The following is a 13,087-nucleotide window of genomic DNA, read 5'->3' as shown; positions in this document are numbered from 1 at the left end:
GGAATTTCTGTGTGGGTCGTAGATGTTTTTAATCACTAGGCCAAATGCTCATCTCAATTACTTCTTTTTCTAAAAAATAATTTTAAAAAATCCTGCCAGCGCCGCGGCTCACTAGGCTAATCCTCCGCCTTGTGGTGCCGGCACACTGGGTTCTAGTCCCAGTCGGGGCACCGATCCTGTCCCGGTTGCCCCTCTTCCAGGCCAGCTCTCTGCTGTGGCCAGGGAGTGCAGTGGAGGATGGCCCAAGTGCTTGGGCCCTGCACCCCATGGGAGACCAGGAGAAGCACCTGGCTCCTGCCATCGGATCAGCGCGGTGCGCCGGCCGCAGCACGCCTACCGCGGCGGCCATTGGAGGGTGAACCAACGGCAAAAGGAAGACCTTTCTCTCCCTGTCTCTCTCTCACTGTCCACTCTGCCTGTCAAAAAAATAAAAAAAAATAAAATAAAATAAAATAAAAAAATAATAATTTTAAAAAATCCTACAAGGAGCTATAGAGAAAAAGCAATTTACTTAATTTAAGGGGGAAAATTCAGCTTGGCTTCAGAATTTTCTCTAATACTAAAATCTACATTGATTCAAATTTCCTAATTGAAAACAGATCTGAAACCTAATTGTGTACTAAAGGGTTACATATTGAAAGCGATACACAGTGCTATTTGTACACTGATGTAAAATTTGTACCATATAATAAGGGTATGATTAAATAAATCATGGTATATTTATTTTTAATACTGCAACAGCAATCACTTAAAATTATATATTTTTACATTAGAACATGCTCATGATATGTCAAATAAAAAATGAATACCAAGCTTCATTTTATATGTCCCCAATTTCTATAGTTTTTTATAGTATGTGTATATTGTATGTATTTGTGTATACATTAAAAAGTCTAAAATATTAATCTGGATCTCTGGATAGAAGAAGTCATTTTTCTAAAATTTCTATGTCCATGTGATATTATAATTATGAAGAAAGAAATTTGTAGAAAAAGATGTTGGAAGAAAGTGATGAAAGTTTTTAATCTCTATAACTTCTTCTCATAGTGCCAACACTATAGGGAGAGACTAAGACCTTCAAATAGGAAATGTTTGGTGTTCTTCTAAAGAGCTACTGGAAATCCAATACAATGAGCTTTCCCAATCTAATTCTTACCTGTAAAAGATTCTCTTTTCAGTTATAAATCAACTAAGTTCTTGAATGTAAATCTACCTACAAATGTAAGGTGATTGTAGAAATAGCAACGAAAAAATCTGTTTAGCATGTTTAAGAGAAGTATGTAAGGTAAATAACTGTGAAATAGAAAGGGAGCTCTGAAATAAGCAGATCTATGTTGAAGAATTATTTTTCTGATAATGTGTTGTCCCTTATTATATTGAAAATGAGGACTGAAGGAACCCCTCCAAAATTTTTGCCATGTTCCTCAATATTTAGAATTAGATATACAAAAAATTTGTGGATTTAGGTAAGAGGTGCTTACAAGAAATTTTGTAGGATTCAATGATTATATTGGAAAAATATTAAAGTCTAAAATCAGTGATCTAAGAATCCAATTTAAAAAGAAACTAATAATAGCAAATTGAAGGCTAGTTCAATTCTTAGAGTTAAGTAAGAATAAAAACTAAATTAAACACAGCTTGGAAAAGAAAAAGAAACACTTTCTCTATTTGCAGTTGACACGATCAACTATGTAGAAGATCATAAGACATCTACTAAAAGCTACTAAAAGTAATAAGTTTAGCAAAGTCAAAAAATAGCATGCAAAATATAATCAACCATGTTTATAAATACTGGAAACCAACATGAAAATATTTCTTTAAAGTCTGCAAATTTAAATTTTGGAAAAGCAATGTCTTTTAAAACCATTTTTTAAATGAAAAAGAATGTCTAACAAAATTTGTACAATATTATAAAATATTATAAAATTATAAAATATTATAAAATATTATAAAATTGAAAAGCGTAAAATACTCCTGAACTAAATTAAAGTTACCCTAATTAATTGGAAATAGAAACTATACAACTCATGGTTTAGAAAGAACAGCACTGCTAAGATATCAGTTCTCCCTGAGAGGATATTTAGTGGACACAGTTTCAATAAAAAATCATACCAGGCATTTCTGTAGCAACTGAAAATATGCTTGTAAATTTTGTATGGAAATTCAAAAGGCCTGTTATAGCCAGTTTTGAAAAAGGAGAACCAAATAAAAGGAGTCTGACAACCTCATTTTTTTTTGTCAGTAAATTGGAGTAATACAGGCAATTTGATATTGATATATGGATAGGCATATGATTAATAGAAAAGAGAGTATACAGAGTGTAGACCTGAGCACGGGTAAACAATTAATTTTCAAAAAAGATGCCCAGCACAGCTCAATAGGAGAAAAGATACAGATAACCTATTCATAATATGGTGTACAAACAGTTGAGTATCTATTAAAAAGCACAGTTTTGACCCTTACCTCACACATATACAACAAATGACTGAAAATAGAAAATATAGTCCTAGAAATGAGAGCTCATCCTATAAATCTTCTTAAATAAAAATATAACAAATCCTTTAGTATTAGGTCAAGCCAAGATTTTTTAGATATTAAAGCAGGAGGCAAAATATTGAATATTCCTCAAAAGGAACTTTTTTAGAGAAGCATACGTATGCAGGTAAAAACACAAACTTCAGTCTGGGAGAAAATGTATTTAAAAAATTTGTATCTGGTTAAAAACTTGTTTACAGGTTATTTAAAAAAATTTTACAACTCAAATTATGAGTACAAATAGCTGAATTAAAAACTAAAATGTAAAAATGTAGAGATATGCATACGTAATTCAAAAAATAGAAAATATGTAAATAATTCAAATTATGAATACATTTATTTTATGCAAATACAAACAAAATAAGTATCTGAAATGGTGTGAAGCATTAATCACCAGAGAACTGCCAATTTAAGCCACAGTGAAATCTATATGCATACTAGAATGTTGTGAATAAAAGAAATGACAGTATCAAATGTTGATACAAATGCCCTCATATATTACAAGTATCACTGTAAAATGACCCAACCTCTTTGTAACAGTTCAGCAGTTCATTATGAAGTTAACTGTACATTTACCCAGCAATCATACTACTAGATCAGAAAGATCTGCACATGAATGCTCATAATAGTTTTATTCATAATAAAAATTCAAAATGATGATGAATTGATAAATAAGGTTATTCTACTAGGGAAAAGTTGGAATACACACAACAACATGAATGAATCTCAAAAGCCATATCACATAAAATTATTCCCTCTATTTTTCTGTTTGTATAAGATTCTGGGAAGGTAAAACTATAATGAGAGCAAAGAAGTGGACAAGTCCTGGAAATTGTTGTCATACTTTAGATCAAGAAAAAGTGAATGTAATACTGGAAAAAATATCTTCACAGAATCTATTTGAAAACAGTGAAGCAAATATAGTGGTATAGACTTGGCTTTGTAAAGAGCTGATGTTGCCAAACTACTTCAGCCCCCTCAGTTACTAAATTGTCTGGTGCTTAACCAGAAGCAATCAACACAATGCGTCTTAGCCCTCATTGGAAATTTTGACTTAGTCACATATGAAACCCTTGCCACTAAAATTGGAAAATATGGCCTACAATACCAGATACAGTTCTAGCTGAGAAATGTTAACTAAATTACTCTGGCATGGTGTGGCGAACAGAAGAAAAACATGAGCATGGCAGGAGAGGAATCACACATCTGAATTAGGATAATGAATGCATGTTGTCTTTAGGAAATTTTCATCAAATAGTTTGTAGAACATGAGGTCAAAAGTAAGTGTATGTTTGAGGTGTGTGTGTGTAGGGGTGTTGAGAAGTTGAAAAATAGAGCCAGAAAACAATGGACCTGATAAGGTCGTTAATAAACCAGGATAAAGAGCAGGCCCTAACTCTTGAATTCCTTAGAACCATAGAGGAAGTACTGACCAGACGGAAGAAATCTGATGCTAGAGCCTACATCAACTTGCTCCTAGCCCAGGGCTTTTCAGCTCTATTACTTGCAATTAAATGAGCAAATAATGTATTCAGAAATAAATGTAGAAAATGTTGAAGTAGACCGTTTGGGGCTCCATTTTCATGCTGGAGAAGTTTGTATACATCATAACTTGATTCAGAAAGGAGCCACCTTGTTAGAAATTAGAAAAACGTAAAAGTATAAAAATTGGTGCTGCTGAGCTAAGAGAACTGAGAAATGAGCAACAGTTGGTGCTGAACTAGGAATAAGCAGGTTTCTGGGTGACCTCAGGCAAGTCCTGTTGGTGCCTTACTTTTCTTATCTGTAAGTCTGGGGTAGTAATATAAGTCCTTCATCTGTTATCTCAAAGTCTGAAATTCAAAGACCTCTGAAACCCCAGAATTGATTTGTTTTGTTTAGATTTCCTAAATTTGTGAAATCCAGCCCAAACTCTAGGCTTCACCGCACTGCCCCGTGAGTATGAATATTTATGAATTCTGCAGAAATGTTCCTGTGTGATCATGGAATAATGCCCTCATTCCTGCTGCAGGTGTTTGTAATGTATACTATATGAACTCTCCTCTCTTTCTCAGATCCAAACCATCCTGGATTCTGAAACTTCTGACATCAGATTAGAGATTGTGTACCTGTGATTCCTTCCTAAAAGGTTGTATGGGGATTAGATTACTAGCAACAGACCTCTGTAAAGGATGAAGCCTTGTGGTGCTTCAGAAAGTTCTTGGAAAATAGGTTTAAGAGATAATTTTATTTTGTTACAAGAATTTTTTTTTTTTTTGACAGAGTTAGACAGAGAGAGAGACAGAAAGATCTTCCTTCCACTGATTCACGCCCCAAATGGCTGCTACGGCCGGCATGCTGCACTGATCTGAAGCCAGGAGCCAGGTGCTTCCTCCTGGTCTCCCACACAGGTGCAGGGGCCCAACCACTTGGGCCATCCTCCACTGCCTTCCCAGGCCACAGCAGAGAGCTGGACTGGAAGAGGAGCAACCAGGAATAGAACCCGGCGCCTATATGGGATGCCGGCACCGCAGGAGGAGGATTAACCAAGGGAACCATGGCACTGGCCCCAGAATTTTTGAAATCTACGTTTTTCCATATTATGTTTTCCATGAATTTCTAAAGGCTGCTCATATGCATGCATTTCAGTTATTTTTGTGCCAAGTAAACATCTTTATATTCCATTTTCCATGATCATTTTGAAGTAGCCTGGTAGCATTTATTTTATTTAAACTCAGAAATTGCATTCCCCGTACCCATCCCTGAGAATGAGTGAGAATTAGTATTTGACAGTGCCCAACCTCATTCTTAGTTTTTTATACTCAGTTTGTCAAGCTTGATTGATAGTATATTAATTATTGAGAGGGAACGTTTCCCTTAAGAAACTGTCTTACTCTGAACACCTCTCCTTCATCTTTGCAATCTTTACATTCTTGGAAGAATAGCTTATTTGCCTTCAGGTGGGAGTTGACCAAATTATTTTTTAGTCATCTTTCCTAAGGTCTATCTTATGAAACTCATGGTTACATTATGTATCACCCATCTGCTAACTAAAGTACAAATAGATATGCTTATTTTCCTGCAGTTTTCAATAAAAATGAGATCTTAATATGCCCTAAAATGATATCTCTGGTAAAAAAAAATGTATCATTGATTAAAAACAGAAGAGCAAAAACATACATTTAGATCTCATTCTGGGTTTCCAAATAGAATTTTATTTTTGTGGCTGACTTTTGGCATGTTTCCTGTTTCTTCAAGCTATATAAAAACCTTTTGCTATGTTTAATCCTTGGCCTTTGGGCATGGAGAATGGATTTTGCAATACTCTTCTTGTATTGGGAAATTTTAACTGAAAATTTCATGTATTGAAATACTTAGGAGAAAAGGAAATATAATTCAAATAAATATTATATTTCAAAAGGCAGCAATAAAGTAGTTGTTTTAAATGTGCTTTTGGGTAGGATATTTGCCTTTAGTCAGAGTTGAGGTGGGGCCTATCAATAAGGAATCTCTGGCTCCTGCTCCCCTGTGTCTTTCCCCTGGGAAGATGTTGCTGCCAATTTATGATTGCAACCTGTGTGTGTGTTTACCCTTTGTTTGGATAAGTGTTACTAGGTGCTCCACTCTTGGCCAGCAATTCCAGTGCCTGGGTGGTTTCAGCCCAGCATCTGAGTGAGGCGGAATGCAGGGATGGGGCACTGACCCAGAGAACAGTGGTGATCAGGTTTAATAGAGTGTAAGGATTAGAATGGAGACTTCTGTTCTGCTCTGGAGCTGGGAAAGAGAAGCACCACAGGATAAGACTTTTTCTTTTTCCTGTTTGGGTCTAGGATTCATGTTTTCTCCACTCTATTTTGCCAATTCTACATCCAGCCGACCACTGATGAACTTCCCCTCCTGAAGAATAAAGACTGGGAAGGAAACATTTCACTCAACTTATGTGTGGAAAAAAAAAAAATCTGTGTCTGGATCTTTTGGTGCCGTGGTTAGCTGTGTCACATTAGGCCTGTTTTTGGCAAAATGTAGGACTAAATGGCCCCTTCCAACTCTTGCATTCTCTTACATTGTGATGATGTAAGATAAGTGTAACAGTCTGAGGGAACTATTGCTTCGCAGTTTTTCTAGCTGGCTAACCACAGATCAAATCTCTTCACTCTCTGCCAGACAGTCCATTCTTTTAAAGAAAAAAAAAAGTTCTGTGAACTCTAATTCCTATGAATTTCTCTAGAGTATTCTAAGGGCAGGGTTAATTATGATCTGCTAAGCAAAAATCTGTTTTTTTTTTTTTTTTTATTGTTTGCTATCCCTCAGTACACACTAACATTGTTTTTCTATTTAGTTTCTGGTAATGAATGAAGCTTCCCATTCCCATGATATTATTCTTTTAAACTTCAGTTTCATCCTACAGAGAAAGTAACAGGCAATAATGACATAAGTATGTTTTGGTAAATGTCAAACATTTTTGCAACCTAAGAATTAATTTAAAATCACATAAAATTATCCATTGATTAATGAATATAAACTTCCTCTTCTAAGATTGCCAGAGAGTAGAGTAGCCCATGGTAAATGTGTAGCTATAAAGGCTATGAAAGTGGATCAATTTCCATTGTTCTGATTTTGAGTATAACAGTATCTCCTGTTGGTTCTCCCATTTTCTCCACCCTCGGCCCCATCTCCAAGCAGTATTCCACTGAACTGAAGAAACTGTACTGCCAGATTGCAAAGACTTGCCCCATTCAGATCAAGGTGATGACCCCACCTCCACAGGGCGCTGTCATCCGTGCCATGCCTGTCTACAAGAAAGCTGAACATGTCACCGAGGTGGTGAAACGGTGCCCCAACCATGAGCTGAGCCGTGAATTCAACGAAGGTAATGAAAATTGGAATCGATAGCCAAAGATCTTGTGGCATTTTTGTTTGCGACCTACCTGCCTGATTCAGAGTTCTGCTATCTGATGGCAGCTCAGTTTGCCTGTTTTGCTAACAGAGTATCTAATAATAATGATAAATACATGTGTGGCTTTTACAATGGTTGAACTATTTAATTTAATATTGATAATTACTATATAACCTAGACTGGTCTCTACTCCCATTCCCCTCCTCTCTCCTTCCCTCCCTTCATTCTTTTTTTTTTTTTTTTCCTCCTTGCTTTTGCTTTTGTTTAAATGAAAGGGTATAAAGAGAGGAATGTGATAGTTAGTCTGGTTGCCTCAGGCTACAGAATCCTTCATCTTCTGTGTCTTTCTCAACATGATTTTCCCAAATGTAAACTGGTAGACAACTGGACGGCTAAGAGGAAGCATCATAACAAGAGAGAAATGATTTAAAAAGGAAAAAAGTAGGTAAGAAGAAAAATAAATGAGAAAGTAAAAAAGTAGATAAGAGTAAAAAAATTAAAACCTGGAACATCAGCTGGAAGGAGCAATTGAAGGACTTGCATTCCAGGAGCAGCAATTTCAGGGCCAACATGGGTATGCTATGCCCCATCTCTGAGTCTCAGATTCAACCACAACCTGGCAGAAGTTTCCATTTCCAAGCGTTCCCATAGATCTAATATTCTTGTTCTATGAAGGGGAGACTTGGTAGAATATACAGAAAAGTGGAAAGGAAGGGGTTGAGAAGGCATAAGGAATCAGCAAAGACTGGTGAGAATACAGGAAGGGATGGGGTATGTCATGGGAAAAATATTAAACTATTAAGGACCATGAGGTCTAAATATAAAGAAAATAACAGGTGATAGAGAAAATTAATAGAAGAAAAATGCAATAGCTTGAAATTTAAAAAGAAAAATAGTCAAAACATTTTTAACAGAAATATATTACACATTAATTTCTTATTTTTTTGTTAGATTTATTTTATTTATTTGAAAGGCAGAGTTACAGAGTGAGAGGAAGGGACAGAGAGTGAGCGTGAGAGAGAGAGAGATAGATAGATCTTTCATCCACAGGTTCACTCCCCAAATGGCTGCAGTGGCTGGAGCTGGGCTGGTCCAAAGCCAAGAGCCAGGAGCTTCTTCTGGGTCTCCCACTTGGGAGCAGTGGCCCAAATACCTGGGCCATCTTCTGCTGCTTTCCCAGACACATTAGCAAGGAGCTGACTGGGAGATGGTGTAGCTGGGACTAGAACTGGTGCTCATATGGGATGGCAGCATCTCAGGCAGTGGCTTTACCAGCTACACCAAAGTGTCGACCCCTCTCATTTTTTTTTTAAAGATTTATTTATTTGAAAGGCAGAATTACACAGAGAGAAGAAGAGGCAGAGAGAGAAAGAGAGAGAGACAGAGAGAGAGAGAGAGATCTTTCATGCATAGGTTCATTCCCCGAATGGCTGCAACGGCCATTGCCAGACCAGACTGAAGCTAGGAGCTTCATCCAGGTCTCCCACATTCGGGTAGGTTTCCAGTCATTTGGGTCATCCTCTGCTGCTTCACCAGGTGCATTAGCAGGGAAGTGGATCAAAAGTGGAACAACCGAACAACCAGGACTCAAGCCAGTGCCCATATGGGATGCTGGTGTTGCGGGTTTTGGCTTAACCCGTTACACCACAACATCAGTCCCTGTTTTCTCATATTTCTCATAATAGAAAGTATTACAGGAAATAATCTTGGTACACTTTGGTTTTCCTTTAAAGTAGTTTTTTCCCCCTCAATGGAGCAAGCATTTATTTGTATTTATTTATTAAGACAGAGAAAAGGACAGATCTTCCTTCTGCTATTCCACTCCCTAAATGCCCTTAATAGCGGGGCTTGGCAAGGCTGAAGCCAAGAGCCTGGAACTCAACCCACATCTCTCACATGGGTGTCAGGAACCCAAGTACTCAAGTCATCACCTTCTGCCTTCCAGGATGCCCATTAACAGGAAACTGGAATCTGAAGTAAAGCTGGAACTCAAACCCAGTCACTCTAACATGGGATGTAGGCAACCCAAGTGATGTCTTGACTGCTGTTCCAAACACCCACCCCACTTACCCTTTTACTTCTACTGAAGAGTTTATAGAATGCAGCTGTTCACTTAGCCAAAGGTTGAGGACAGCTCTATAGCACTCAAGCCTTGGAGAAACTTCTTTCTCTTGGGGTTCCACTAAGCATCACAGTTTTGTGAAACTTTGATCTCCTCTCTAAACTTGGTTCCTCCTCTTGTTGCCAACCTGGAATTCCTTAAGCATAATAAAATCACCAAGTTTTTTGTTTGTTTGTTTGTTTATGACCTCTACAAGTCTGAAGATGGAGGAAAATAATAAGCAAAGGAATACCCTGTGATTTATTTTCTGTTTCTGTTATTTTTGCTTGCATATTTTTGGCAGCATATTCTTATTCCAACTGATCTTTTGTAAATTAACTTATCCTCTTTCTTCCATTTTCCCGGGAAGTTGGCAAAATTTCCTCCATGAATAAGGACAACAATAAAGTCATAGAGTCCTACAAAGGCTTATAGCCTTACCCTTAAATTCCAAAGCATAGGACTGTTCCATTAAAAACAGACAAGAATCTCGGGCATTTCTGTTGGTATAAAAGCTGAGATATCTTCATGTGAAAGATATCTGGCAACAGTAACTGTTCCTTTTTTCAATTATGTGTATTTCCTTTATGACACAGGTCATTTCTTGACCATCAGAAACTGTCCATGCAATTTCATTTTGGTTTCTTTATCTTCTGGGTAAGGAACTAATTATTTTGTCTTTTTCTATATTTGCAGGACAGATTGCCCCTCCTAGTCATTTGATTCGTGTGGAAGGGAACAGTCATGCCCAATATGTAGAAGATCCCATCACAGGAAGACAGAGTGTGCTGGTACCTTATGAGCCACCTCAGGTATAATAATAATAATAATAATAATAATAATAAGAAGAAGAAGAAGAAGAAGAAGAAGAAGTGTATATGTATAATAAGCATATAATGTGTATATGTATAATTATATATATGTAATATATATGAGAAAGCATTCATTGTAGTTACAGAGAATGTTTTTAACATCTATTAGTATTTTAATCCTTGTCATCAAATATATGACTTTTTGTAGTTCTTCTCTCCCATTGCTCCACATGTCCCCCCTCCAAAACTCCAACACTGGTACTGAATTAACTTGGTAACATGACTTTGTGCCCATATCTTAATGGCAAATCATAATTGAACCAGCAGTTTGATTTATATATAACTCTGTTTTATCTAACTGGAAATTAAACTGGTAGTGGATATTCAACAATACTGTATGGAAGTACCCTTACCCTAGCTGCATTCTATAAATGGGAAATCCTCAGAGCAATTATTCTTCTGAACATGGTAATTTATTTTATGCAGTTGTTTAAATTCGTTGCTTAAAAATTTTCAAAAAGCAATTTAAAAAACATTTAAAAATATGTTTTTCTGACTTAATGGTGATCACTTAAAATAAGCAAGTCACCAGACGTTTTCAAGCCATTCATGACACTATTACCCTAAATTTTAAAATTCCAAAGCACATTCACTATGTAGTAAGATTAGTTTCCCTCTAACAATATACTTCATGAAGATTATTACTTGGCAGGGCCCTACAAAGTTATTCAAACTTAATTAATGTAAACTGAAAACTAGAGAGGTAAAGGAGCTGAAATAGAGCAGTTCTCTCCAGAGAGTTTGTAAAATTTCTTCTTCCAATCTGTGTTAAAATTTGTTTCAACTCAGATATAAATAACTCCTTTTTTTAATCAATAGAACTTACATTTAGCATAAAATACACCACTAATTGTCCCCCAGATTTCTCAAGTACAGTTCAGTCAGGTCTACTGTAAGGAAGTAGAGAAATGAAGCAGGGTTTTGCTGTTTGTTTTTGAGAAAAGAGTGAGTGGTGAAAAGATCAATAATTATAGATGGAAAAACCGTTTTAAAAATTAGATTTTTAAACAAGAGAAGTATCCTGAGAGCCAGCAGGCATTATTCTTAGACATTCACTTTCAGTCTTATAGGGAAACCTATAGTTAATTAAGCCAAATTAACCTTGTGAAGGTAGCCTTAAGAGTAACTAGAAAACAGAAGTTAGCTATAAAAGAAATAAAGAAGGGTGTTAGCACAAAGAAACAGAAATTATCAAAGATAGAACAATGGTCTCACAAACTGAAACTTTAAATTAAGAATAAAAAGTTAGATGGGATCTAATACACTGAGGATTCTTTCAAGTACAGTAGTGCCTCAATCTGGTAACAATGGTTAGATAGGCTCAAGGAAGTATAAGTTGATACTCAAGAAATTATGGAAAATAACCAGTTAGCAAATCTAATGCCCAAATTTAATTATCATATTCAAAAAATATTAAAGACTGGTTAGTGATTTATTTTTGAAGCTTATTACAGTAACAAAACCCCTTCTGAAGTTTAAGGTATTTGGAAAGAAACTCTGGGACAAAAATCTGCCTTGTATCTATGAACTTGCCATTAGAGAATATAAGGAAACTGTCAAAGCAATTTCTTAGCTGAAGTTTGAATGAACAGCTGGCACATTTGCACATTTGTAATTGCTGTTTAAATTGTGGTAGATAGTACACACCATAGTAATAGAAAGAGCAAGGATCTTTGGTTTGCCAGTTTATGATGATCTTTGGTGTGTGTCTCCCCTTCACTAGGCTCCAATTGCCTTGATCAAAAATGAGCAACTTTTACTAGATGATGTAATTCTCAGGACCATTTGAGCTCCAGGGTGTTATTCATGGAAGTATATATTCAAATATATGTTATTCTGTTTTATCTACATTGAGAAAATTTGTTTGGAGTATTAGTGCTAATTTTGGCAGTTTTTTTCAACCCTTCCTTTTCTTTGATATTTGCCTATGTGGTAGGGCCCATTTGAGTTGTATGATACAGATGAGATTGCCAAAGAGTCAAAGATCAATTAAATTCTATCTCATTTAATGTTATCTGCAGTATTGGGAACCTCAGCTTTAAGCTTTTCAGGAGGCAAGGCCAAGAGAAATAGACAAAATAGATTTCAAAATTTACCTTCTTAGAGGAAAGCATGCCACTTCATCAGAAATGGAATTCTTTAAATAGAGGCAAGAACTGAGAAGGCAGAAGATCAGTTCAACTTACTTTAACACAGGTTTCTTTTCTCCCCTCTGCTCAGGTCGGCACCGAATTCACGACAGTCTTGTACAATTTTATGTGTAACAGCAGTTGTGTTGGAGGGATGAACCGCCGACCAATTTTAATCATTGTTACTCTGGAAACCAGAGAGTAAGTGGCATATGTAGAACTGTAATTCTACTAAAATTTCATGGGCAGAGGGCAAAGTGAAATTGTCTCTGCTTTATCATTAACTTTGCAAGTACAGCAGAGAGCTATTCCTGATTTTGTCCTTTATGCTTTAAATCTGTGCAGCAAACTCTTATATAAAAGATCTAAGAAAGTGGAGACAGAGGAGGGTGGGTAAAGACAGAAGTGGGAGAACGAGCTGGGAAGGTGTGCAAGTCACTTCATACCTAAATTCTTGACACTTGACTGCAATTGTTTCTGATTAGACAGTGTTTGTTTTCATGTGGACCCCAAGGCATTTAGCAGTTTCTTTGAATAAGTCTGGGCTGCCTTAGGGGGTTTTATCCGGAGACAT

The 13,087-nt window shown here is 36.4% G+C and overlaps 1 protein-coding gene across 4 annotated transcripts in view; it reads left to right on the top strand.

Moving 5' to 3' along the window:
* The window catches only part of TP63 (tumor protein p63), a 240,708-nt gene that overhangs the window by 202,139 nt on the left and 25,482 nt on the right, over positions 1 to 13,087 (top strand). For all 4 annotated transcript variants that reach the window (XM_062177469.1, XM_062177476.1, XM_062177495.1 and 1 more), the window contains 3 exons: positions 7,198 to 7,384; positions 10,209 to 10,324; positions 12,605 to 12,714. In XM_062177469.1, coding sequence (XP_062033453.1) covers positions 7,198 to 7,384; positions 10,209 to 10,324; positions 12,605 to 12,714 — 413 coding nt within the window. The remainder of the gene's footprint in view (positions 1 to 7,197; positions 7,385 to 10,208; positions 10,325 to 12,604; positions 12,715 to 13,087) is intronic.

This window comes from Lepus europaeus, chromosome 2 (genome assembly GCF_033115175.1).
Source record: "Lepus europaeus isolate LE1 chromosome 2, mLepTim1.pri, whole genome shotgun sequence".
Lineage (NCBI taxonomy): Eukaryota > Metazoa > Chordata > Mammalia > Lagomorpha > Leporidae > Lepus > Lepus europaeus.
This window is presented reverse-complemented; position numbering and strand designations above follow the sequence as displayed.